The sequence below is a fragment of the Cygnus atratus genome, chromosome 3, assembly GCF_013377495.2.
Source record: "Cygnus atratus isolate AKBS03 ecotype Queensland, Australia chromosome 3, CAtr_DNAZoo_HiC_assembly, whole genome shotgun sequence".
NCBI lineage: Eukaryota > Metazoa > Chordata > Aves > Anseriformes > Anatidae > Cygnus > Cygnus atratus.
The window spans coordinates 34,877,517-34,904,070 of record NC_066364.1 but is presented as its reverse complement, the minus strand read 5'-3'; the positions used below and the strand labels follow the sequence as shown (position 1 = coordinate 34,904,070).

The 26,554-nt window shown below is 39.3% G+C and overlaps 2 protein-coding genes across 4 annotated transcripts in view; both read left to right on the top strand.

Annotated features, from left to right (window-relative positions):
- PHIP (pleckstrin homology domain interacting protein) overlaps positions 1–7,279 on the top strand; it is a 115,636-nt gene extending 108,357 nt beyond the window's left edge. For 2 of the 3 annotated variants that reach the window (XM_035571353.2, XM_035571352.2), the window contains one exon: positions 844–7,277. In XM_035571353.2, coding sequence (XP_035427246.1) covers positions 844–1,487 — 644 coding nt within the window. In that variant the 3' untranslated portion in view covers positions 1,488–7,277. Of the gene's footprint in view, positions 1–843 lie in introns of all 3 variants that reach the window. The other variant, XM_035571354.2, reaches the window with a different exon arrangement.
- Positions 7,280–16,459: 9,180 nt separating this feature from the next.
- LOC118260840 (F-box only protein 21-like) lies at positions 16,460–26,218 on the top strand. Its single transcript, XM_050709902.1, has 7 exons — positions 16,460–16,571; positions 17,971–18,141; positions 19,426–19,515; positions 21,337–21,407; positions 22,170–22,333; positions 24,226–24,336; positions 25,993–26,218. The coding sequence occupies exons 2-7, from the start codon at positions 18,014–18,016 to the stop codon at positions 26,086–26,088; spliced, it is 660 nt and encodes a 219-aa protein (XP_050565859.1). The 5' UTR covers positions 16,460–16,571; positions 17,971–18,013; the 3' UTR covers positions 26,089–26,218.
- The last annotated feature ends 336 nt before the right edge of the window (positions 26,219–26,554 follow it).

Genomic DNA, 26,554 nt, shown 5'->3' with positions numbered 1-26,554 from the left:
ATCCTCTCTCCTGCATGACCACTCATGAAAGTGGAACCTTGTGCTGTTAGTAGACTTATGGGGCACGCTTAGTCACAGCAGGACCACAGTGTGCATGGACACTCACTCAAAGAAGTGGTTGCAGCACATTGCTGGCTATGATTGGTCATATTTTTCATTGTATTGGTCTATTCTTGGTCATATTTTATTTACGCAAGGGCGATGTTACCAGAACACCTCCATAAGAGGTCTTGTGACATACCCCACTGAGAAAGTTCAGTAACACTCAGCTAAGAAAATCTCATAGCTTGTACAATTCTCCAGGCAAATGCCTTCTGACATTTGTCTTATCATGTAAGAAATTTGTGTGGATCGTGTATGTTCTTTTTTGAAGTCTCCCAAATTTTTACACTTGTCCTCACTTATTTTTGAAATAACCCTGGTCTAATGAACTCATTGTAAAGGATGCTACCTTGGGCTGAAAGAAGGTTTTTTGTTTATCCAGAGCTGACTTACTGCGAAGCGTTGCTAATCCTTATGGCAGTGCTTCTTGAGAAACTGCTGTTGCAGATACCAAGTATGAGTTTTTGGCCACTTGTGTTGCATCAGCCAAGAAAAATACCTTACCTGTTCTGTTCTGGCTTTTTTTTTTTTTCTTTGTCTCAAGCTACCTTGAGACAGTTAATCGTCATTGTGTACTGACATGAAACTAAGTTCTACTTTGTGTCTGTCTCTTGGGTTTGGACAGATTGATAATCACTTTGAATCCATTCAGATATTTTATGAAGAGTTTTGTTAGGACAGTGTGAAAATGAATATAAATGCAAATCTTTTGCATGATCCGTGCTCTCATTTTTCTTACAGCGGAATGCAAGAACAACGCTTTGGCATCAGGAAGCGTTCAGGTAAACGGACATGGAGGGCAGCCTTCAAAACCTCCAGTTAAAAGAGGTCCTGGACGGAAACCGAAGGTGGAGACTAATAACAGTAGCTGCGAAGTGGTGCACAAGAAAAGAGGCAGAAAACCAAAAAAGCTACAAATTATTGAACAGCAGAAGGTTGCAGAGCAGAATACAGTCCAGACCACAAGGGATATACCAGAAGAAGCCTCTGCTTCTACTGCTTGCAATTCTCTTTCTGAAAATAATATGAAGGAAGACTTGTTACAAAAAAAAGGCCGTGGGGGTAGAAAGCCAAAAAGAAAGATAAAGACGCATCAGCCAGGCTCGGACCTTTTAGTTCCTGCAAACGTTAAAATGCAAACAAGAAGCAGGAGGAAAAAGATAGATGAGCCTATGGAAGAAGGGTCTGAGGAGCTTAAAGATTCTGAACCTCACATGAGAACTAGAAACCAGGGTAGGAGGACAGCCTTTTACAATGAAGATGACTCTGAGGAAGAGCAAAGGCAGCTATTGTTTGAAGACACCTCCTTAACTTTTGGAACATCTAGCAGAGGCAGAGTCCGAAAGTTGACTGAAAAAGCAAAAGCTAATTTAATTGGTTGGTAACTTTTACCAAGGGTTTTACTTCAGAATGCTATGAAGCAGGTACAGTTAAGGAACAGCAGAACAGACTTCTGCTTCCCTGCTGCTATTATGGGTTAGAAGAATATGTTCTGATTTGGGAGAAAAATTTAGCAAAAAATAAACTGAACGAACATTCTTTGAAAGAAATATATATTTTAAACTTTTGCTATTTATTGCCCTCCAAATAGGTTATGCATTTCAACAGTCATTTTGTTCATAGTTGAGAATAATTGAAGCAATTTCTGACTGACTTACAGAATTGAGAGCTACTCTACTCAAGTAGTGCGTAGTATCTCTACGTAATTATAAAGGTGACAGAACTTTTAATGCCACAAACTGAAAACAGAAGTCTATTTTTGACCAAGCAAGGTACACTTTGATTGTAAAGTCAAGTCGCTTAGGAAGGCAGATTTTGGCAAAAAGTGGCAGTAAATTTACTTACATTTCTATTAAATACAAATACAAGAATACCAAACTTTGCTAATCTGAAAATGCTTAATTTCAGTAGTGACGGAACATTCAACTGCAAAAGAAGCCTAGCAGGCTGTTGGTTTATCCAAGTTCTGCCAAACATAGCAAAAATGTAATCACAAATATATATATATCCACATTGGAAAAAGTTTGACTAATGTCTAATTTTTCAGACCTTGATTCTTGTATCAATCACTAAATCTCTGTTTATTGTGCCAAAGACTGAGAATCAGTGCAGTGGAAAGCCTTTTTTTCTTTTTGAGTGTCAGTACAGCATACAATTTGCAGTGATAAAAGCTGTGTATTGTTTTAAATAGTACGTTGTTAACATTGTTCTGAAATGTATCCTTTTTGGTACTTTTGGTAGAAAATAATGCACTGGTGGGGTCCTTTGACAGAGATGTTTTAGACAAAATGTATAATTGGTTAAAGGATTCAAGGAAATTACAGGACAGGTATGGAATTATGATGTTTACTTTCTGATCCAGATTGATTGTTGTTTCTACAACTTTAGACATGCTTAAAAGGCTAAAATGACCTACAAAGAAGAGTGTATGTGTATATATTAATATATACATAAACACGTATAAAATATTTCCCAGGTAAATAAATTTTTTTCAGGATTTTTTAGATAGCACTAGAATTGAAAATAAATTTTAAAATGTCATACTTTATAGTTTAATTTTAAGGGGAAGATTGGTTATTTTCAATTATTAAGGTTAAAAAGGCCAAATCACTTTTTATGCAATCATGTTTTATACAGTGGTCTCATTGCACATTGCGTTTTTCTGCACTTTTTATGGTATATCACGCTGACATAAGTCAATATTCACCCTAAAGAAAAATTCCATTTAATGATTGTGCCTTGTATTCTATTATTTCTTGCATCCTTAGTGAAATTAAGTTGTCTATTGTAAATGATAACTATATGACTTAGGGGAATGTATTGTTATATGTACTGCTATGGAAAAGAAAAGCAGTTATTTATTTGTTTATGGTACATTTAGTTATTTTATACCTTTACAAACAAACTTTAATACCATTTTCTATCACTTCAAAAAAAATATTGTCCAGTTTTAAGGAAAAAATACGGAAGTAATCATATTTTCTGAAATCTGGTATGGTACAAAAATGTAACCAAAATTTTCTGCTTATACATTATTTTGGAACTTTGGGTAGTGTTACAGATTTTTGTGTGACCCTAACTTAGCTGAAGAAATAAACCTGAAATGAAACCTCAGTTCTGTACACCCTTACTTTACAATGATTCTTTTTTCTTTTTTTTCCTTTTTTTTTTTCTTAACAAACAACATCTGCAATATCTGGGAGGGCATACAGAATTAAGACCTTAAATTTGCACAGATTCTGTATACTTATTTGGGGCTGAATTCTTCACCCTTTATTTTCTGTTACAAAATAAAATATTTGAGCAAAGAACACTGATATTTGGCACCAAGAGGAACAGAAATATGCTATTGTGGATGGCAAACTGGTATCCACTGTACTCAGTTTTATTTAGTTCACTATGGATTTTGTTACAAAAAATGACTAAAATATTTTCCAGATCCTCTTTGAATTGTTTTGGTTGTGAATTTGGGGAACAGGGATCAGTTTGCATTTCATTTGTGGGTATATTTATTTATTTTTTTTAAACAAGTATGTCTTTATTCAATTAAAATAGAATCACTGATCACGTGGTAAGATAAAAAGCTATGGTTATACAGTTGCAATACAGCTTCATAAGTCAAAGCTAATTGATTCTACCTGTTAATTTGTCAGTTCTCACTGATGAAGGCAATCATTTGAAAATGTGTAATTTCCTGATGTTATCTGCATTGTAATATATGAAATAGATTATATCTAAAATCCAACTTGTATTTACTCCCTTTGTAATAATGTTTTATATGGCATGTTTATGTATATATTTATATATCGAAAATACCTTGTATGTAAGTTTTGGAGACTGAAATAATACGCGTTCCCTTAACACTAGGTGGAAAATTATACATCTTAATTTTACAAGAATAGAAGGCCTTACCTGCAGAACGTGGCTACTGCTTCCCACCCAGTAATACCGGTGACTTTAGCCAGTATTTTTTTAATTCATATTAGATACATTAATGGTTTTCCTTTTAAAATAAATTGTGCGTCATTTAGATAGTTTTTAATAAAAGCGACACTAAAAAAAATAAAATTAGAAGTTAATACCAGATTTATTTAAAAGTTTTATTTTTGTAATTTAGTTTCACTAGATTGCAAACTTTATTTATGAGACTTTAGTCACCATCAGACTGTGCATTTCGGTTGGGAAAAAATGTATTATTCGAGGTTGTGACATACTGTATGGACACAGGAGCTTTTGATTACAAAGTTTTAAGTTTTTAAATGTGAGCAATAAACTATTGGTCAGTGTTCTGAAATAATTTAAGAACTGTAGCTATGTGCATGTTATGTAATGCCATCTCAAGTACCTAACAGCTAATTCACAAAATGGAGTATCAAAATCTTACATGCTTGTTTCTCATACCCATTGTAAATATTACACAGGTTCATAGTCGTATACAAACGTCAAATGATCTTACAGATCTGGCAGCGATTAATACAGTTTTATTCATTAAATTCATTTATATTTGACATAAATATGAGGATACTGTTCCGATAATTCTGCTGTATACTGGGAAACGTTAAAGTTGGTATTTACCACTGAGTGGTATCTCAATAGCAGCCTGTTCTCTACCTACAGACGAGGAAGTAACTTGTGTTTCTGTGATACCAGTGTGCTTTAAATGTTTAACAGAAATCATTGTACTTGTGCCTACATATTTAACAGCTCTTCAGACGTTTTGTTTCTGTTGTTAATGTGTTATCCAGGAAATGAACTTAAAATTTTACCACTATATTGATCATTATTGTCAATTGAACTAGAGTTCATTGTCACTCACAATGACCAGTGATACAACCTTACAGAGAAAAGTCTTCCTCCAGTGATTAGACTGCTGTGATATATATTTACATATGTTTATTTGTACAGTGTCCAGTTTGTACATGTGATCAGTTTGTTGTTAGACTTGTAAGATTGAGTTGGTTGAGTTAAATATTACTATGGCTTAATATTTGTAAAACTATTAATTGATAAAGGACCCTGATTCAGCACGTAGGACATACTAATATCGATAAAAAATAAATTGTAGTGTAGAGACAAGTTATTCACTGTATTGCTGTACAAATATTTTTCAAGTACCAATTCTGATTCTTTTGCCTTACCAAAAAAAATTACATACAACATAAGCAAACAGTCTGTCTATTCGGTAATGTCAAGCTTGTTACAATTTTTGCACCACCTTGGTAAATCTTTTTCCCACCTTAGTTGGACCAAGGACCACAAGTAAATGCTTTAGTGTATTAATTTGAATTTAGGGACATGTTAAATGGTTGGCTGGTTCTACAAAAGCAATAGGCTTAACTGGAGACCCTTTCACCCTGTACTTAAATAGTAGGTTGGAGGTTAGATGATTTCAAGCTCACTTTCATCGACATTTGCATTTAATTTGAAGCATACGAATCTTGCTGAGGTAATTTTAACATACTGCTGGTCAATCAAGATACAGCCATATCACAACAATTGCATTGTGTCCTGAGTCCTTATCTGACTAAAGTAGTGCATTTTGTCCACATTATTTTTCATTTTTTTTATAACACTGTTGAGTGTTTATTATAAAGACTTTTAATGCATCTCTGCAACAACGCTGTGAAGCAGAAGGTAGGGCTTTCAGACCTCACCTAGAAACAGCAAAAGCTCATTTTCTGTTTACTAATTACTACGTAGCTTCTTTTTTCCCTGAAGTTCTTGTAACAGATTGGTTTCCAAGGGGACTTGGATACTCAACTGATAAAAGGGCTGTTAGTTTTCTGCTGTAAATTATTGTAAATAAGTGCTTGTTCATATGCAGAATAAACTGTACTACATTTTGTAAAATTGGCCAAAGCTGACAGTGTGTTTCCAATAACAAATCTGGTAATGACGGCGTCTGTATTTAACTATTTTTGAATCAGGAATACAGCTTGTACACTTGCTACTACGTCTGGGGGAAATAACAGGTAGCCTTTAAACTGGAGCTAACCCCTAGGTGCTCTTGCGTTTGTGCTAATTTTAATGTGGGAATTGGCCATGTCATTTTACAACGTGTTAGAGAAGGAAACACTCCAGGAAAGCTAGGTTGAAAGGCATCTTAAATTGCAGAAAAATGAGATTAGCACTCCCTCCCCCAACTGTAATGGCTGTAGGGCATTCTAGAGAGAAACCTTATATGCTGCAATAAAATAAAGGTGAATAAATTTAGCTTTTAGGGGTTAGATAGTGAGGCAAGTAGGCATTTGGATCCTTTTTTAATGCAGATAAATACATCAGGAAATTCACTTCAAATACTGCAAATAATACATTTTAGGAGGGAAGGTAGTGTTATGCTATCAGTTTCTACCCTGGAAGAACAAAGAACAAGGTCATAAAAATTAGGAGTAGGAAGAAATAGAAGCACCTAGTGTGTGCACATGCCTGTATGATGTACATGTACTATTTTGTGCTTACAACTGCGTTTGTTGGTTTGCTGATAGACTGAGACCATACAGAAGTTACATTTTTGGACCATACTAAAACTGCAGAACTGTGGCGGACAACTGGATAATGATCATGCGTGTATTAAATTCTGTCATAATCCTTAAATATGTATAGAACGGAGCTCAACCTTACGGAAATGACCTTGAAAGGTTAATTTTGAAACTGACACATTTTCAGATTAAAAAAATTACACTTATTTTGTACAGAATTATGTAAAACACAAATCTGTTGTATGTAATGAGTAACAGTTTTGAAAACTATAATTCTTTAGCTTTATTGAGTTTTTTTTTTTCCTCCTTCCAGAAATCTGGATTATCATGTTATAACCTGAAGTATCTCACCAGGATAACAGTGCCCTTTCTTTTTGTACATAAGGATTGGAAATTTCTTTACTGTTATGTGGACACTTTCTATGTTAGTTTTGATGCATAATACTTTGAATCCTTTTATACAAACTAGAATGTATGTGTAAGAATTACTGTCACTGCAATGTAGTAACTACAAACTTATTTTTAAATAAATAGAAAACATGTTTTTCTAAGTTGTCCAACAGTGTTTGTTTCTATCTAGTGATTTACTGTGTTTGGGGACAATTGTATGTGTTCTTCAAAACAGCCTAAAATCAGCTCATTTTGATTCCTTCTGGAATCTGGTATTGCCTAGTGCATTATGTGGCAAGAGACAATTGCAGCCAAAGAAATCTGTGATAGAGATCAAAATTTGCTATTTTGTCTGTTTTTTTTACTGAAAAAACACAGATCTGGAGGCAATATAAAGGCAGTAGCATCTGGCACTGAAGACACAATGTTGCCCGGTCCTCTTAGCTCATTTTCGCATGTACAGCAGGGTAGCCCTCATCCTGCAGGAAGCCATCCCTGCTCAGGTGACAGCTGTTTGTACCAGAGCTACCTCCAGTATGGGTGGAAATCTGCTTCTCGACAACTCTAGAAGAAGCTAAACCAGCCAGGCAGAGAGAAGGTCCCTGCCTCCCCGCACGCAGAGTTCAGGGCTGCAGCCTGGTTGCCCTGAATGGGTGGTGCACAGAAAGCTCAATAAAGGATGTCTTCGGAAAGTAACAGGGTTTTGCTTGTTTATATCTGCCTTGTTTCTGCTGAATAGGTATACAAAAGAAATGTTTGGTATCTCAAATACTGCACCGTGTGGGTTCTGTTTAATGTCACCTGTTACTTGGCTTAGCAGATGATCTTTTCCTCCTTATTACCTTATCTGAAATCCCAAGACAGTGGTAGAAGAAATCCTTTCTAGCCTAGCAGATGCAGGTACGTGTGCTGCTGAGCAGCGGGACCGGACAGTCATGGCGTAGCAACTGGGATCCCTGTAAGACCTGTGCATATCAGACTTGGCTGTGATGGAATCTATGGCAAAAGAAAGAGTTGTTTTAGCATTGTTTAGGAAAATTTCTCTGTTCCCTCAAGTACCTGTGCGAGTTGTAGTCATTGACATGCTCTGCTTTGAGAGAATGAATTCTAGAATTATGAAAATGCAATGTGTTTTTCCTTTCACATGTACATGGACTACTGGAGGTGGTGTTTCTATTTTATACGCATCTCCAGTATTACTATGTTCAAGTAGTGGTGTGCTTTTCCAAAACCAAGCTACCCTGGGTCCAGGATTTTAGTGTTGGGCCTGGTTTTAGTTTTGTTACCATTCATGTATCTGAGTAGTTAATGACTTTGATTGGTTGGTTCTTCTAGGGTATGAACACGGGATAATTTTGTAGGAAGTTTATGGTCTTTCTTTTCAAAAGGTCTTTTTAGTGCATAACTTTGTACAGAAACTTTAAAATACCATGATATCCTAGTTCTCTGTCATCGTGTCTGACAGGTGACTTTTTGAAAGCTACTGTAGTTACTCTACTTCAAGTAGGAATCGAGATTTTGTTTAGGATTAGCAGACATTGTGAAATGGTGGAGTCTGGCAGCTAGAATATGCCAGCTTCCCCAGTACTAAGACTTCATTACCTCATTAAAACCATTTACTCCTGTTGGATCGTAATGCTCTTTAAATGAAGGAAAAGTAAGTACTAGCATTGAAGGTGGCCATTTTGTTTTCAAAGCGAAAAGTTCTTGTATGAAAACTCTTGTTTTTTCCTGCCCTGGCAATCAATATGCGCTTTACAAAAGAGCGTGTTTGTCATTTTTTCCCAAAGACAAATAAGCAAAGTGTAACGGCTATAAAAATTGATCAATGTTTCTGTTTGAAGCATATGTGGAAATAAAGCAAGTGCCAGAAAACTAAATACAGCAAGCAATGTAGAAGGTGACTGGAATTTAAATAGCTTATAGTTGACTCATTGTTCATAAAATTACCACGCAGAATGTAATTTTTATGGGTTTTGCTAATGTGGACAGGAAGCTCAAAGCCCAAACACTCAGGCTGTTTTTCTAGCTCTGAGGAACCTTGCATGCCAGATCTCTGCACAACAGGCTTAATTTATTTTGACAGAAGTGTAGTAAGGGTTTATGAATCCTCTCTCATGCTTTGAAATCTTTGTGTTAGCTGAAGGGAAGACAGGATAGAGAATTCTGGAGTGCTGTTTCTAATCTGATAACAAGCGTGCAAATTTCCTTCATGCTTCTTTTTCTCCTTTCAGAAATGGGGAGGTTTTACCTAAACTTGGTCCTATCTGATGTACTATCTTTTAGGTACATCAATGAAAAAAAGAGAGAGAGAAAGAGGAAACAAAAGCCGAGGCAGGTAATCAATTCAATCAGCGTCACATTTCTGCAGAGGCATGTTTGAAACCTGAAGATACCAAGTTCAAAGTAAATATTAGCATTCAAGGTGCCATGCAGCCTTATCTGTTAACATGCAATTTGTTTCAGGTCTCTGATTTTGTGTTTGAACAAGGATGTTTGAAAGAATAAAGACTATGACTTAAAATGTAAAGCTAGTTTAGAATATGGCTAAAACTCTAGAAAGGATTACTTGATTTACATCTCACAGTAGGGGAATCTGGTGGGGTTATTTTTTCCCCATATTATAAACCCTAATTCAAAATTTCAATTCTCATTATTATGAAGGGGATTGGGGCAAGCTGCCATGAACGGCTAAAAATGGGAATACAGCTGTCAGAAACTTCCCATTCGCCAAGGTTTTATGTTAATGGCACTTACAGAACAAAATTACTCAGAGGTGTTTTTTTTATCTTGTGATCATGCCAGCAACTTTCACTGCACTGCATAATTTTACCCAACCAAAGCCTTAACGTGGAGACCAGGGTGCAGGAGCACTTGATGTACAGCTGCTGTCCTTCACTGGCATCAGATAACTCCTCATACACAAGTACGTTGGGAAGGAGTGAAAATCTAGCACTTGGAATTTTTATTCTGTTTAATGGTTGTAAAGGGTTTGAGGTCGGAAAATGTGCATTAATATTAAAGTCTCCTGATAACTAAAGCTATAAGGGAAATGAGTTTTCAATTATTTAGGAAAATGATTAGAAAATTCATATAAGCTTTCTCTTAAGAAACTGCACTATGGACAAGGTTTTCTTCTTACATGCTAATTTATCAAACCATGATGTTCTTCTGGCTCTGGAAGTGTTCCAAGAAAATGCTTTAGTCTGTGTAGTAGTCTGGCCTTTTTACAAAACTTAAGTTTTTATATAAATTCTTGTGAGTTTTGGTCCTTATTTTTGCACTTGTTTTGGTGCCCCGACTCCTTGTTAAGCATCCTCTTCCTCTCTTAGAGGATTGTTATTGCCAGGGAAGACTCATGGGCACCTGTATGGCAGAAATACAGTTTGCTGAGGAACACCCTCATCCAGGCTTAACAGGTCGGTGGAGAATCCAGTTTCCCTCTGTGCCTGTGATTAGATTGCACCACGTTTATGGAGAACCCAGTCTTCATCAAAGAGGCCCTTTTGAACTTCTCAGGACACAAAGTTCTCTACATCTTGGCAGTCGCTGTTGTTCCACACAGCTTTGTGAAACTCTGCCTATCTCATCAAGTGAGAGACATTTGGTATGGTTGTACATCTGCAAGTTCTTGCTCCTTCATGGAGAAAAAGAATGGCAGAAACCCAGAGATTTTATGTATGCAAGAAAATTTCTGCAAAGAAATAGCTTTCTAAACCTGGGATCTTCCCCCAGCTCAAACTGGGATCACCCCAAATGGATGGTAGCTCTTGTGTCATTCTCCCTCCCCTCCACAGCCGTTTGAAACATCCAAAAAAACCCCTCTGCTTTCTTTGACACAAGTCCAAGACTGTTTCCAGGAACCCAATTAAATAAAACCCAAATGTGCTGTGGGGCACAATCTTTCTTATGATCGTTTCTTAAGACCACTCAAAGAGCCTGCTTTGGCAGGGGCTGCGACTGCCCTCGCTTTTAGGGACCTTACAGCCCCACTTTTGTCACCATCCACTGAGGAACAAGGACATGGTTCAAGCCTGCTCATACTGAAGCAGCTCTGACCGCTGATGCTGCCGTCTCCTGTCAGGGCGTGCCCCCATTCTGGGGGAGAGGAGCCTGTTTAAGTAACCACAAAATGGCGGCATCTGCCGTCGTATGCAAATGTATCAGGTTGGGCTTGCGTGAAATTCAGCAGCACCAAAATTTAAAGTTCTTCGTGGACATGGTGATAGTGAAAGCCCTGGGCTTGAAAAAGGATGTCCGGCATTTGTCTCTGGAAAGATCTTCTAATAGACACCATCCTGCACAGGCTGCTCCATGTCTCCAGGGAAAAGAAAACATTTAACCACTGCAGCCCTCAGAGGTGTTTCTCTCAGTCACTGCTGAGTGAAAGGTAGAGGTGGTGCTCAAAGCTCTCTTCAAGCATTTTGTGTTGGCTTCTCCAGGATGAAACAGAAGTGGTTTGGGAAGAGGTGACTCCCTTCCCAGACAGTTGCACTGACTGGGCAGTGGTGCTTGGGCTGCCTCTCTGCCTGTGCATGTTCTGGCGCTGGCTCTTGCATGGTGGCCCTTGCACGCCTGGCTGCACGGTGGCCCAGCTGCGGTAGGAAAGTCGGGGCAGAAACTGCTGCCTGGTAAGGGGGAAACCGCTGCGATGCTGTGCGGGAACCCAGTCGCTCAGACCATGGACGTCCTTTGAGTCAGACCAGTACCGAAACCTCACTGTGCTCCAGTGAAGGAGGACGAGATAGATGGTCCTCCTCTCTGCATGCCTCCGGGTCACAGTGCAGTGCACGGGTGGCTGGTCTCTAGCTCCCACACCACAAACTTCTGCTCAAGTGCATGGGGAACAACCTGCTTCCTAACAGCAGCAGCTTGCAATTTGATTTACCTCGCATTTCTGGAAGGTGTCCGCATGTTTGAGAAGTTGCTTGAATCCCACCTAGAGACTTCCAATCTCCCCGAGAGTTTCAAATTTAAGCTAACACAGAGAAAGGATGCAGGAGTACTTTTATCTTAAGGGTGATGGGTGACGAAGAGTCACTTCAATAGAAAAGCGCTTCAGACAGCCAAAAAAACATATTTGCTAACTCGACAAGGAAAGAATGACGGGTGGAGGGACAGAGCTGGACCAAAAAAGGTGAACAACTCAGGCTTGTGCCTCCTGCTGTGGTGATGACATCTGAGTAAACTGCCAAGGTCATGGATCTGTGGTTTTGTTGTGGTGGTGGTATGTTGTTTTTTGTTTTGCCAGGCCCGCTAGCATGTACATTAGCCATATATTCTGTCTCATGTTATCAATTTGCATTCTACTAATGCAAAGTGCACAGGAGGGTAAGGAGCATTTAGATAACATGTTTCATCTTTGCTTAGCACTACCTCAAGTGCAAACAAGTTCAACAAAATGATCCCTAACTCTCTTTGGAAATCTCTTCTTGATCATAAAAGAGATCGATGCTCACAAAAACATCAACAAAACCCTTTGTAAGAGGACTACAGCAGCCAGATAGCATCAGCTACCTGGGAAGGAGAGCGAGCAGAACCACTGACGTGAAACCCATGGACCTCCATGTGGAGGCACCAAGTGTACGACCCTACTCCCATACGTTGATTTTCCAAGCAAGGCTCATCTCCTGTTGCAACCGCAGCTCTGTCCATCTGCTCCAAAGTGGCTCTTCGGCTACCTACTGCAGCTGGAGAGCATTTTCAGTCAACTCTTCTACGGGGCTAAGCCCGTGTAGAATACGTACATTAGATATTTCCTTCCTGGTTTTCAAAGGTTTGAGTTTCACTGAACTTGACTTTCCATCAGAAATAGCATTAGCTCTGCTTTAATGAACATTGTTAGGCTGCTCAGTCAGTATCATGGTTAAATCTATAAATCTTGGCCAGCAATTAGAATGGTAAACTGCAGTCAGCAGAGAAGTGAGACCACAGGGACTGTAAATGCAATAGTGGTTTGGCTTCCAGTGCCCTTAAAATGCTAAGGCTGGTATTGCTGTCACTCAGTTACAAGCTTGGTTGATTTTTTTTTTTGGACTTGTTTGCTATGATGGCAAATTGTTCTCATTTTGTTTTCCCCAGTCTTTCTATTGTCTACATAAAAGAAGCCTACAAAACAGCACCTGGTCTTCATGGCAGTACAGGATATATTTTGTTCCCAGGCTGGAAAAAAAAAAAATGAGAGGGAGAAAATATCTTCTCATTTTTGAAAAGGTACATATGTAATCCAGGAGAAAAAGGGTTGACTTTAGTGACCTTGGCTGCAAATCCTACCATTGCCAAGAATACATAAAGACTTGATGCTGGGAGAAAAAAAAAAAAAAGTTCAACACCTCTTCACCACGTTATGTACCATTCACACAAAAAAAGTGTGGATTTAGATTGCTTTCCAACCACCTGATACCCCACTGATGCTTACAAGTCACAGGCTTTTTTTTCTTTTTTTCTTTTTTTCCAGAAGCCAATAAAACACAATTCAGCCCATTACATGAGGTGATGTGCCTATTCCTTAAAAGAAAAAGCATGTAAGTATATATATAACAATCTATTTATATTAGAAGCCTTGCTCTTTACCTGCTGGGCAGACCCTCATTGCCCAGATCACTGCAGAGAACAGTGGTGTGAGCCAAGAAATGCTAAAAAATTGTAAAATACTCCTTTTTGAATAACTTCCTCAGCAGTTCACTGATAACTTAAACCTTTTTCACGTCATTACTATACAGAGAAACTTTGTCGCTGCACTGATAACCTTTCCACCACGAGAGAGGAATATGCTGTCCTGCAGGAAATTGTCTCTCTTCAAGTAACAGGAAAAGTATCACCTCAACCTCTCTATCACTTCTTCCTCAAAGAGTTGCTACCTTCACATCCAGCTAGTCCGTTTAAATGCTAAAATCGTTATTCATGGCAGTCTGAGCACCAAACATCCACTTGGAGAAAGAGGTTTTCCAGAAAAAAAAAAGTGTGCTTTTCTGTTTCTCTTTCTCTTCCATCCTATTGTTTGAAGTTGCTTTGCCTTATGATGCTGGAAGGGCTGGAAGGAAAGTGGGACTCCTAGAAGAAATATATTCTTTTTATTTTTCCTATTTACATAGGTCCTAAACTCACTCTTGTTACTGCGACGGCAAGGTAGGGAATAAACATAGATTTTCTCTTTTGTTGAGTTGGCCATGCTCTGGGATACCTTCATGATAAACTACTCCTAAGTACCTTCAGAAAACTTAATGCTGTGTTCCCCCTATAATGAAATTTTAATTGGGTGGAAGAATAATGGCTAAATTATCCAACTGAAGCTATTTACACTATATTTTACCTATAAAGAAACAACTCAGTTAATTATGTTTTTAAAACATTTTTCTTATGTTAAATTAGTATTTCTAGTCTGGGTCATTACTTAGATGAGTTTTAACCTGGGCAGACCTGCCACGTTGCATAGGCTTAAATCCATCAGCAAACTAAAACCTGGGGCTGACGATAGTTCTGAAATGATCTATTTTCCAACAATGCTGTCTTGAAATTGCTATTGTAATTTTTGCCAACCCTTCATCATCTTTGTACGAACTTAGAGTTGACAAATGCAGGCAGAGCCCACAGCAAGGAAGGTCTCTGGGAAGACCCTGAGGCTGTGGGAGAACAGAAGAACATCAAGCAAGGGAGAAGTGAAAGAAACAGGGCCAAATCCTGACATGTTTTTCTTCAGCTTCCTGCATAGCCAAGGCACAGGAATTCAAAGCACTTTCTGCACTAGAAAAATGGATTATCCTTGTTTGACTGCATGCTCCAGGATGCTGAATGTAAGCCTCTGGATATTATGTTTGCTTTTCTTAATTATCTTTCATGGGCCCCAGGCTCAAATCCATAGCCCAAGAAAACTCAATTCAGCCCAAGCAAGTCAAACTGTTCCAGCCAGCAATGCGCTCTACTTAAAAGATAATGCCACTCCTCTGCTCTGTCCAGCACAGCATGGGAGACCCTATATGACTGTCTTGTATCTACAGAAGAGGCATAATGACTCTAGCTGTCTAACATATTTTGTATTGGGCTGGTAGTTATAGTATACATTGCTGATTTTAGACACAAGGGAAAGCAAGAGGTAGTTCAGGCCATCAAATGTCATTGCTCTTGCATTTTTCAGGTTATTTCTGAGACCATTGTCACTTTTACCATATGCATGCAGGAAAAAGTGCTTTCTATAGTTTTATTATTATTATTATTACTATTGCTATTTGAAAAGTGTAAATATCAATATGTTACTCACTGAAGAGACAGTGAAAAGTAAGGTACATTACTGAATTAGGTGTGGCTCGATAACCTTTTTTATTTTTTTTCATGGTACTGCACGTTACAGAGATGTGTTCAGCGAGCGAGAAGAGATGAACATTTCTTCTCCCTGGTAAGACTTCGCATTTGCTGCTCCCGAATTTCCCCCATTGTCTGTAACTTCCCTGTTGCTCTAATCTCCCTGGGGTCATTTGCAGTTTGAGTTTGTCCTCCTCTGTTGGCTCCCGTTCTGATTTCGGTGTCATCAACAAATTTGACCGCTGTTGAATTTGCACCAAAGAAATCCCTGACAAAGAAGAGACTTGCTCAGAGGCTTCGACCCCAGTGCAGCCATCCCAGGCCCAGGGGGAGGCTGTGTTTGAAGTCTAACACGCGCACTGTTGAAACTGCGCCGCAGACTTTTGTTTCATTACACATTCATCCATCTGCCACAAAGCCCAGCCAATGGACCACCACGAAGTACTCTCTGAACCACCAGGAGGGTGGTCTGAGATGCGCTGTGATTCTGTGTTTAAAGTTTATGTTAAACCGTGATGCTTTTTGCATAAAACTCATACTAGGGGACTTTCTTCTGGCTTCTATTCATAGCAGGGTACACCGGCTGTTTTGCTTTCCTGGAAAAAAAACTATTTAAATGAATGCTCAGGGGAGTAGTGCATATTTATTTAAAACTAAGCTGCAAAAATAGAATGGAACTTTTTTGTTCTTTCTTCATATTCCTCTTAAGAAGGGTAAGAGTGTACAGTCTGCTGAACTGTTGGTCTTGTTGTGTTTTCATTAAAGGAGGAATCAGGGCCCAAGCAACCCCGTAAGGTGTCGGGAGCTGGGGAGACCCCCTCAGCCTGCACCCCAGCATTGGAACGGGGTGGCTGCACCTCTGGGTTCGTCTTCCAGGTCAAAACCCACAAAATTTCCCCCAATGTTTTGCGGAAGACTCTGGACAGCTTTTCCACACTTTAAAGTACCATAATCCACCCAACACAAAGCGCGGGATTTCAGTGCTTCTTTTACGTATGGTAGGGATTAAAGAAAGACACGGATCTCTCAAATTAAGACAGTTTAAGACCGTTTTATTGATGTACATCCTCCCTTAACGCGCCGGGCACACCGGCGGGCTGCCTCCCCTCAGCCGCACAAGATGTCCGCCGGCCCCAATGGCCGCCACCTGCCGCGAGGGCGGCGCCGCCGCCGCTGCTGAGTGGGAGCCCCGCGGCCCGCCCCGCTGCGGGATCGGCCCCTCACCGGGCTGCGGAGCGGGGCCCGGCATTGGCACCGGCACCCACCGCCGAGGGAAGCGGGGAGCTCCGCGGACACTGCCGGGTGAGGAGGGACGGACCCGCCTGGCACGGGAGAGGGTGGCCGGGAGGGAAGTGGGGGGGAGCGGGGCACCTGCTACAGCGCCCCGCCGACTCCCCTCAGCCGCCCGGCTGGCAGCCCTCGCCTCACCTGCCCGCTTCTGCCGCTCCCCGCCGGGTCCCTGGCTCCCCGAGGATCCACCTTGGGGCCAGGCTACCTCCGTCTGCCCCCGTCCTTCGCTCGGGGGGCTGCTCGCAGAAATACGGGGGGCACCTGCAGCCCCCCGAGACGTGCGGCCGCCTGCTGCTCTGGTGACAGCTCCCCACTCTGCTACTCTTTGGACCCTTCCTTTCTTCCCTCCTCCCAAATAAACAAGTGCTGGAGATGCACAACTGCTGATAACATTTAATATTATCATTATTTTCTCAATAGGTTCTAAAGGAGGTAATGCAGAGGAGAAAAACGTGATTTCTGCCGTCTGTCTGTCATAGGCGTGTATGTTTTCGTCTTCTTTATGGTATTCCTTAGGTGTCCTTCAGCATAATTTTGTGATCTTGACTATCTTTTCTAGGCAGTTTTCATAAATCTAACTTCCCCCAGGCACCTGTACGGCATATGTTACAGTAACCTGCATTATTTTGTAACTGAAGTAAGTTGGACAGCAAAAGCTAGAAGCAACTTGAACATTTTGTATTTGTTTGCAAGCTGAATACTCTGCTAGAGAGCAAGAGATAACAACAGCCTCTGCTGGAGACTAATAAAAGAGAATGCAGAGTGCATGCGATGTAGGTTATGTTTTGAAGGTTGTGGTAAGCCTGTACAGTCTGTGAATGCTTGGGTAAGAGGTTATCTCTTACCAGTTCAGGTTCTGATTTGAAGAACTCTTACAGATGCAAAAGGACAGTAAATGCTCTCCTTGTCTGAAGGCAAGTGTCTTAATTTGGTGGGGAAGGGGAGAAGAGTCACGAGTATCTTCCCGCATTGGAAAGGTGCGGCACGTGCCACTGGAATGAACGGTGATGTTGGATGTTTTCCTAGTCTAGTGATGTGACTATGGCACATAATTGTTGTCCAGGTATAATGCCATACACACTTCTGATCTGAAAGAAAAATCCCTTGGTTCTGTATATGCAATACTCACTGTATTGAAGCAGACTTTTCTGAGGCCATCAATCTGATGTGTCAGATGTGTTTAATACGCTTAATTAGTCTACTTAGTCTTCTTTTAGTTTCTATAAATGCCCTCAAATTTAATGTAGTGAGACGTAATTTAGGAATGCTCTGGATGTAACTGAAATGTGTGTGGACAGCCTGTATATTATCTTGTGAAGCAACAAACCAATCTGAAGCAAACTTTTAAGTACACACACCCAGCAAAGCTGGCTGCTGCATTTTTTTTGCCTTTTTTTGCCCTCTTTTTCAGATTAGAGAGCAGGGAAGAGTCTTTGAAGAAACTTCCTGTCGGAATGCCTCACATCAATGCAGCTGCAGCTCTGCAGTTCTGCATGCTGCTGTCTGCGCTTCCTGCACAGTATTTCCTATCCCAGTGGTATGGAACAGACTCCGCTCAGCGCATCCAAATAACTGAAAGGTTGTAAGTCTGTCCTTCCCTACTATATTCATCTATAAGAGTTCTCATTCTCATCCCCAATGACACTTTGTCCTGGAAAGTGGGAATGTGTTGCCCATTCTTGCAGGAAAACAACATTCAAATCATACCTCAGACATTTTTGTGGCTTAACATGACTGTATTTAGTTGTTTAAAGCGGCCCTTCAGCATTTGAATAACAACCATTGTTTTCTTCCCATAAAAATCTGTGTATAATCTGCATGATCTGCATGACTGCATGGCTGTGTCTTAACCTCATTCTACTTTTGGACGTTCCAATATTTGTGACTATTGATTAAATCCCTTTAAAAGGGGAGGAAATTAAATGTTTTATTAGTAAGACTATTTTAAACTTTCCATTACTTTTTGACACTTATTCTTAAAATAGATTTTCTTGCATAGGTGACTCAGTACAGTGTCTCAAGCAACAGAAATTATTAGATAGAAAATTACTTAAGGCAGTCGTAACGGTGGAGTTAGGTAAATAGTCCCAATATTGTATATGAATTAGGAATTTATGTACTGACAGGGCCACATGTATCTGTTCTAAATGTAAAGTGAAGAATAGTGCATCAGGTCCAAGTATTTAATAGTGGTAACCATTGGCAAATGTTGGCATCTTGAAGATGCACCATGCAAAGGGAGATGTGTATGACTTAGAATTTTAATATGGTCTGTGTAATGCATTCGTTGTGTGGTTCATCTGTAGAACTCAAGTCCGTGAAGTAATGAGAGCAAAAGATTAAGCTGGATTAAAAAAGAACAAAGTCTGTCTTTGTGGGCGAGGACCCAGATTTAAAACACTTTCAGGGTTTCATGGCATGAGTCAACTACTAACCATTTAGATTTATGCAGAATTTGCTTTACTATTTTTGAATAGTCCTTTGATTATGTGCACAAATTTTGAAATGTCTTGTGCTCAGTATTCTCAAGTAACAGTTGAAACAGCGGAATCTGATGCAATTTGGCAACTCCTGTGGTCTGACTACAGAAAAAAAAAAAAGCAACTTTGTCATGACAAATGGCATTTTCCAAAATTTACATACAGTTTACTGGTACAAGTGATGATTGAAAGGACATTCATTTGCAGTGTAGGTAGTAATCTTTGGGGGGAACTTGTTCCTGGCCACTGACTTCTTTTTCCTGTTTGCTACAGAAGTGAAACCTTAAAGTTTAAATATTAAAAAAAGCAAATAAGTAAATATATAAAAAAAAAAAACACGATAGAAAGTTTTTCAAACAACATGGTGATTGTTTTTACTACTGAAGGCTAATTGCTTGTGGGAGCAGCTTTACCAAGTCTTACCTGAGTGTGGATGCGTGGGCAGATCGTTTAAAGCTGTGGCTATTGAAGACAAGGTAGGATGTTGCATACTGTCTGCATTAAAGAGTATCTTTCAAACATGGTCTATTTTTAAACAGGAAGGCATGCTGCATGGGTGAAATGAGTAACAAAGGGGAAATGCTTCTCATTTTCCTATTGAGACTGATTTGGGACTTCCTACCAGTTTAAGAAAAGCTTTTGTACGTATTCTACACAAACATGCAATTGGAACTCCATGTGAAACTAAACATAAATCACGGCAGTAATTCTATATGTGTTATCCTCTACTTTAAATTTATCTGCTTCTGAAATCTGATTGTCTGTAGGATTAACCACATTACTGATTGTAAACCGTGATACGTTTACAGGATCAGATCCCACAACATGGGATGGATATTTTACGCTGTGTACGGTGGTTCTAGAAAATGTAGATGGGAAATCTGTGGGTTTAGGATGAAGGGAAAGTGTGATTACTGAATAAATGACAATGGGTTGGTCTAGAAGAAGTAAGGTTGTATCCATTTGCATATGTACCACTTTAGTTTAAGATGACTGTTACATGAACTTGTTCAGGGAGGTTAAAAGGGCTTGTTTGTGAGATTTAATTCTTGTGCAGTAGAAATACTCCAAAGGTTTTACCTTGTCTGGATCTTCAAAGGTCCTTTATTATTGATTCATGTTCAATGATCAGGGGTGTCAGGGAGTACCTCTGAACCGTGGAAAATTCAGAATTACTTTTGCCCCCAGGAAAGCCTAGGGGATGTACAAAAGACAACAGAAACTGTGCTTTTCTCAGGTTCACCACAAATTGCTTTGCAACTTTGCAGGACGCTTCAGGCATGTGTAGAGTTAAAACCTCTAAACACCAAAAGATCCTTTGATTATTCGTACATTGTTGGAGCAGCTTACCTCTTCTGAATATCTTACATTATTATAAAGAATTGGTTATCCTAAAAATATGGTGGCGCTTGTAGCATTCCAAGCCTTCTTAATAAAGAAGCTAATAAGCTATGCTCTCAACATTGTAGTCTGACAAGTCAGGTTATTCACCCCTTCCTGCTCCTGATAAAAGGTATTTGTCAACCTGAATTCTTCCTACAGGTTTGAGCTAAACCAAGTGTTTTTTTTTTTCTTTTTTTCTGCACGCATGTGTGTGTGTTAAGTATTGTTTGCACAGTTGTGCTACTCTAAATTTCTTCCAGGCAGGGTGAAGGGAGTGAAAGGGAAAGTGGTAAACACCACAGAAGAGGATAGAAGAGGAAGGAGGCTAGGACAAACTAGCTCTTTGGCACTGACAGGTTCCTAACTGGTATGGATGGAGAACATTTACCCAAATAAATTTGCTGCTCCTACCACCAAAAAAAAAAAACCCTTGAGTCCCCTACCTGTGAAATTCAGATGAAATTATACTTTTACTGTAGCCTAAAGGTGGGAGTTGCGGCCAGATACCTTGTCCATACTTTAGTTAACCAATCTTTAAAGATTTCACAGTAGAATTTACAGAAGAATCTCTCTTGGAAGTAAGAATAGTATCAAGCTCACCTATATAAAGTAAATGGGTTTTCCTTGACATAAAAATTATAATACAGCTGTGGTGCTACATATCCAAAGTTATATTCATACTCTTTTCTCCTGTTGGAACAAATTTCTTTGTCTTGTATGTTCCCTAGAAGTGGTGTTAATGTAAAACTCTCATTCTGTTTGGGCTTCAAGTTGTGAAGAATTTTGAGTCAAAGGCTTTGCACTATTCCTCTATTCAGACAAAGGCTTAAAGTAATAACCTGAAGGCTGATTATCCTAAAACTCAGTTGCTAAAGAATTTGTTTGAATGCTGGGTTATTAATTTTACATTTTAGGAACTGGTACTTCGGAGAAAAGAAAATTAAAAGTGCCAACAATGAAGCAGAAAACCATTCTTATTTTGCAGGTATCAAAGTCTTTGCAATCCTTTTGTATTTTGCTGGTGGTATTGCATTCTAAGGTCTTTTGTGGGGTACAAAACTTTTCTTGTAAATGTTAGTATTTTTCCTCCTGTCTGATCGTATTCAGTCAGCAAAACAGGACATGTAAAATCTGAAGTCTTTCTGCCCTGTGTTGTGTAAGGGTATCAACATGATGTACTACATGTATCCATCTATTTCATGGAGTAGATCTGAGTGTGCCTAGTTTGTACTGGTGTGTGGAACAACAGTGGTATAGCTTTCACTTGATTCAAATGAATGGATTTAGAACGACTTCCTAAGAGGAAAAAGAAACCATTGATTAGTCTGCTCCTACAAAAAAAATCCCTGCAGTCAGACTGAATAGAAAAATTCTGTGACCCAAACTGGAAAAAAATATGGCAAAATTAGTTATTGTGTGTAGCACTGTGAAATATTGAATATAAAGGTGCAGTTAAACAGCAATTGCCAATACATACATGTGTTTATGCTTTCTGTTAAGACCCGTATGTGATGTCAAAGGCACACAAATAGAAAAATACCTCCCTTAGTGGATGCTGGTCTGTCAAAAACTGTAGTAATATTCTGGGGGGAAAAGAAATAAAGTACATGTTTCCTTGTTTACTTTGCCTATCAATTTAACTGTCACTTCTCTTCTGGTAGAAATCAAAAGAATGTGAATGTCTGTTTAAACGTTGAATATGCTTGATAAAACATTTCTTTACAAGTCTCTTTCTTTGTTAAATTAGAATCAACTCAGGTTCGCAGTCCAAAGCCTGAATCCATCCAGTTCAGTGTGGGACAGGTGATAGTTCACAAAAGACTTGGTTATTCGGGAGTCATTGTTGGATGGGATGTAAAAGCTAAAGCTCCAGAAGAATGGCTACAACACAAATATCCTCCAGCAAAACAGGTTTGACTGTATTAAACTCTTATTTTATCAATGCATACACTCAATAACACAGGTTAAAAAACCTCTAACAGTGCTATGGACTTCCTGCTAGCCTAATAGGGAGTACTTGATCCCCGATCACCTGTGCAGCTGAGAGAAAGCTGTTTGTTTGCTCTCTCTGTTGTCACAGGAGAGCTTTGCTTTTGCAGCACGGATTGGTTAAACTTCACCGGTCAGGGTTGTACTAGATGTCTCTCAAATTAAACTTACTTTTAATATGCAGTGTTGCATTTAAAGCAGCAGTGTCAACCTATAATGTTAGAGCAAATTTCTCATGGTGTATTACTGAAGTTGAAAAGCTTTTAAGTATCTGATCTGATCTTCCAGCATAGGTTCAATTGGTAACATCTTCACTGCACCTAAGGAGTGCAAGTAAGCCTTTGTGTTTAAACAATTTCAGATAGAGAAAGCTGTGTTTTGGGGCATCTGGACAGTTGGAATATAAATCTACTTAACAATGTGTTTTTGCTAGGATTCTTGAAGCTTTTGAAATTCACTAGCCAAAGTCCTTGTTGCATTTGAAAATCAGATGCTAAATCTTTGTTGACAGTGCTGGTCTGATAATACAGTGCTACATACCCTGTGGGTTGGCCGCTGATGTGCTGCCTAAGTGGCAGGAAGGCACTAATCAGTAAGCCAAAAAGGACTGAAAATAAGAAAAAATGAGAAGCTCTGCCTGTAGACGAGAATCCATGTTCAGCTGGGAGCAGACATTCAGTACTGTTTGGTGCATTTTGTCCCTTCCCCACTGCAATTTTATCCACCTGCTATTCATCTTTGGCTTCGAAAACACCTGCGGCCTTGCTTCTTCCCCTCTTTTTTTCTCCTCTCGGTGGCATTGTCACCAACTGCACACCTATGCATTCCCCATCAGGCATTCTGAATCTTTTTATGTATCTTATATTTTAATGTTTTCCCAATGACATCTTGTGCTCATCTTTATGGATTTAAATTCAATATTGATACTGTAGTTAAAGTGTATTTTTTTTATAATTATTTTAAACTTCCCTTTGCTTTTTCATGTTTTGTACATCAGCTATGCAAAATGTCCTCTGACCGTTAAGAGGCAGCTGCTAAGCTTGGTCATTGCAACCCCCCCCCACCCCCCCGGCATTATTAGCCAGGCTTTCAGCCCAGCCTTTCTCTGCCTTGCAGTTCATCACCACATTGCTGAGCAGAGGCCACTGCCTGTCACGTTGATCAATACTAACTGCTGCATAAACTCCATTTATCTGCCCGTATTCATCCATCACTTTTTCGTGTTTAGATTGTGGGTTACTTTTGATGGGAATATTTATGGGCAGCAGTCAGCACAGTGGGACCCTGGCCTGTGACTGGGGTTTATAGGCACTACAAAAATAATCATAAGCTACACTTCTTTCTTGGCTGGAGGACCTTTAGATATACGTGGTAGTTGCCTCAGCTTTATCCAGGATTAGGATTGAGGCTGTAAGAGGTGGTGTTATGCTCTGAATTTGCTCCTTTCTCTCCAGTGTCACCACTTGTGAAGGTAGAAGGGGGGGCTAACAAACTGTTGTGGGACCTATCTACAAAAAGCAGGGATATTCTAAGTCATATTTCTTGCAAGATATATGAACAAAAAGGTTGCTTAATATCTTGGCTGTTAAAATCAAAAAAGATTTGAGAAGAAGAACTTCATGTATTACAGTGTTGATGGTTTTATACTTATTTTTCCAAACTGACGTTGGTACGATCATAAAAATAAACCCGTTGTAAGTATACATTGAGAGGTTTTAGGCCCTGTAAGTCTAGTGAGAGTTAACTGATTATATAATGTAGTCTTTAGTCGTCATCTCCTCTCGAGGCTATTTATTTTCCTTCTATTTTTACAGGATGTAAAAGATACTCCTCACTATCGAATTCTAATTAACAAAGCAAATGGATTTGGCAAATCTACTGCTTACATTCCTGAGGAAGAGATAACGATTATTATGGGATTAGAGGTAGTATTTATTTTTATTCCGTTGCAACTTGCTTGTTATCCTCTGTGTTTAAAAGTTGGCTGACCTTTGGCTTAATGGATACTATTTATTTTACAAAGGTAGTGAAACTAATAGAGAAAGCAGACGCATAAACTATTGCTGTACTTTCAAATATATGTTTTTAGAAGGTGATAAATGACTCAAACCATGTGCTGTCTACTTAAAAGTATCTAACTGCCTAATTTTTCCTTCGCCTTTAAGTCTTAGCATTTTGGCTTCCGTTATGTACAGGCTGTTGCAGACAAGGACTTTTGTTTTAGGATTTCACTGACCGATCAAAGTTGGGCAACTCCTTTCATCCCTTTCTACTGGATCTAGCAAAACACACTGGTTTCACAATTCCACTCTGAAAAATCTCCTTTTGCTTTTTTTTCAAAAAGCTTTTGCTCAGTTGCTGCCCAGATGGAATAATGTCTCCCTTCTCTAACTGCAAAACTCTCTGTGAGCCTAAAAATCTGTTTTGTGTATCACAGTCTTGGTCGCTTTTGATTTCTAGCTTACACAAGGCGCACCTGATTCTTCAATTAGTCAAAGGCTCTGATCCAGAAGGCAGCCTTCCTTAAAACATTTCTGCTCTAGCCAGTGACTGTAACATAAAATGTGCTAACGTGCCTGAACAAAGGAGTAGGAACTATGCTAACCCGGATACGTGACATAAGGATTTAAAATTGGGTTCTGAGCCCTCTGACTCACGTTTAAAAAATGCACCTTTTATTATATCAGTCAGTTGCCTACCTTTGGTGACCTTTACAGTCCACGGGGAGAAACAAATGCCTCACCACAAACATTTACCTTGTGAAAGCTAGCCTTTAAGTTATCAGATCGCTTTATTGACCCACAAGAGAAGCTTACTCTTCCCACAGACTGTTAGGGCGACTGATGGTAACAAGCTCACAAATTTAGAGAGTTGAAAACTGTCTAGGTGAGATTAGTTACAGATGATGAGTCATGCCGATACCTCAATTTCAAAAAGGTCTGCGGATTGCCTTCCCACAGCCTGTCCTCCAGCCTAATAGTCAGTTACTTCCTAAAGAGTTGAGGCTGACAAGAAAATGTTTCAATTTGCCCTAACCATTTCCCAGTTCACAGATCTAACCCACTCACTGTAGGCTTTCCAGATCATAACAAAGCACGTAACTTGGGTTGCGCTTTGTAGCGTTGGATCTTCAAGTTAGACACTGTGGTATAGAAGACCATCAACTTGGTGTGTCTTCACCATTTCCTTGACTACTTTAGTGTTCCTGCTGTCTGCTTAGTTGGATTAGATAACTGATCCAGCTGAAAAAAATAACAAGAAGCTGTACCAGCCACAAACGAGTGGAAACTACTTCAATAAGAAACAGCACTGAGGTTAAATCATCAACCCTGGTATAGATCTAGCCAGTAACGTCTCAGAAGATGTGTTCAACATCTGCAGGGCACTGACAGTCTGAGAAAGCCACTGTTCTTATGCCATAAATTACAGTAAAGTGTGGAAAATCCCACTGAAAGTGTATCTATATACACAATGCATTTAAACTAATCAGGAGTCTTCAAAAAGTTAACTCTAGTAACTTAAATTATTAAAGTATCAATTTGTATTCATTGCTAATACAACTTGAAATATGATTTTCTCAGGTGCACCACCCTGATATGAAAGCCTATTTCAGTGGATATGATGGATCAAAATACATTATGCAGCCGTGGTTGAAAAAAATCTATCCTCATGACTAAGTATTCAACTATTTGTACATGTAATGTGCATCTGGACAACATGGTTCCTTTTTAAACTCGAGCAAACAGACACCGGGATAAAGCTAATGTATATTTTTTTCCTATGATGAAATAAAACATTCCTAAGCAAGTTTTATGTTGAAGAATTCATTTCATTAGAAGTGAACAAATGGCATGTTCGGTTTACCATCATTAACTGAACTGGGGGTGGGGAGCAGAATAGATGAAACAGTTAAATACTCTATTTGAAGAACTAATAATCTTAATTTTTGAGGAGAGACCTAACTAAAGGCCAACTGGAACTGAAATATTTCTAGTGAGAGCTACAGTAAAGTATTCCTGCAATAGTTTGACTACTCTCTTTACAAAAGCATGCACTGTGCTGCTTTCAAATGATCCGTGCAAAGGAAGAGCTTTGAGAGACATAAAACTATTAAATGTCATTTTTTGCACCTGGACAGGCAAA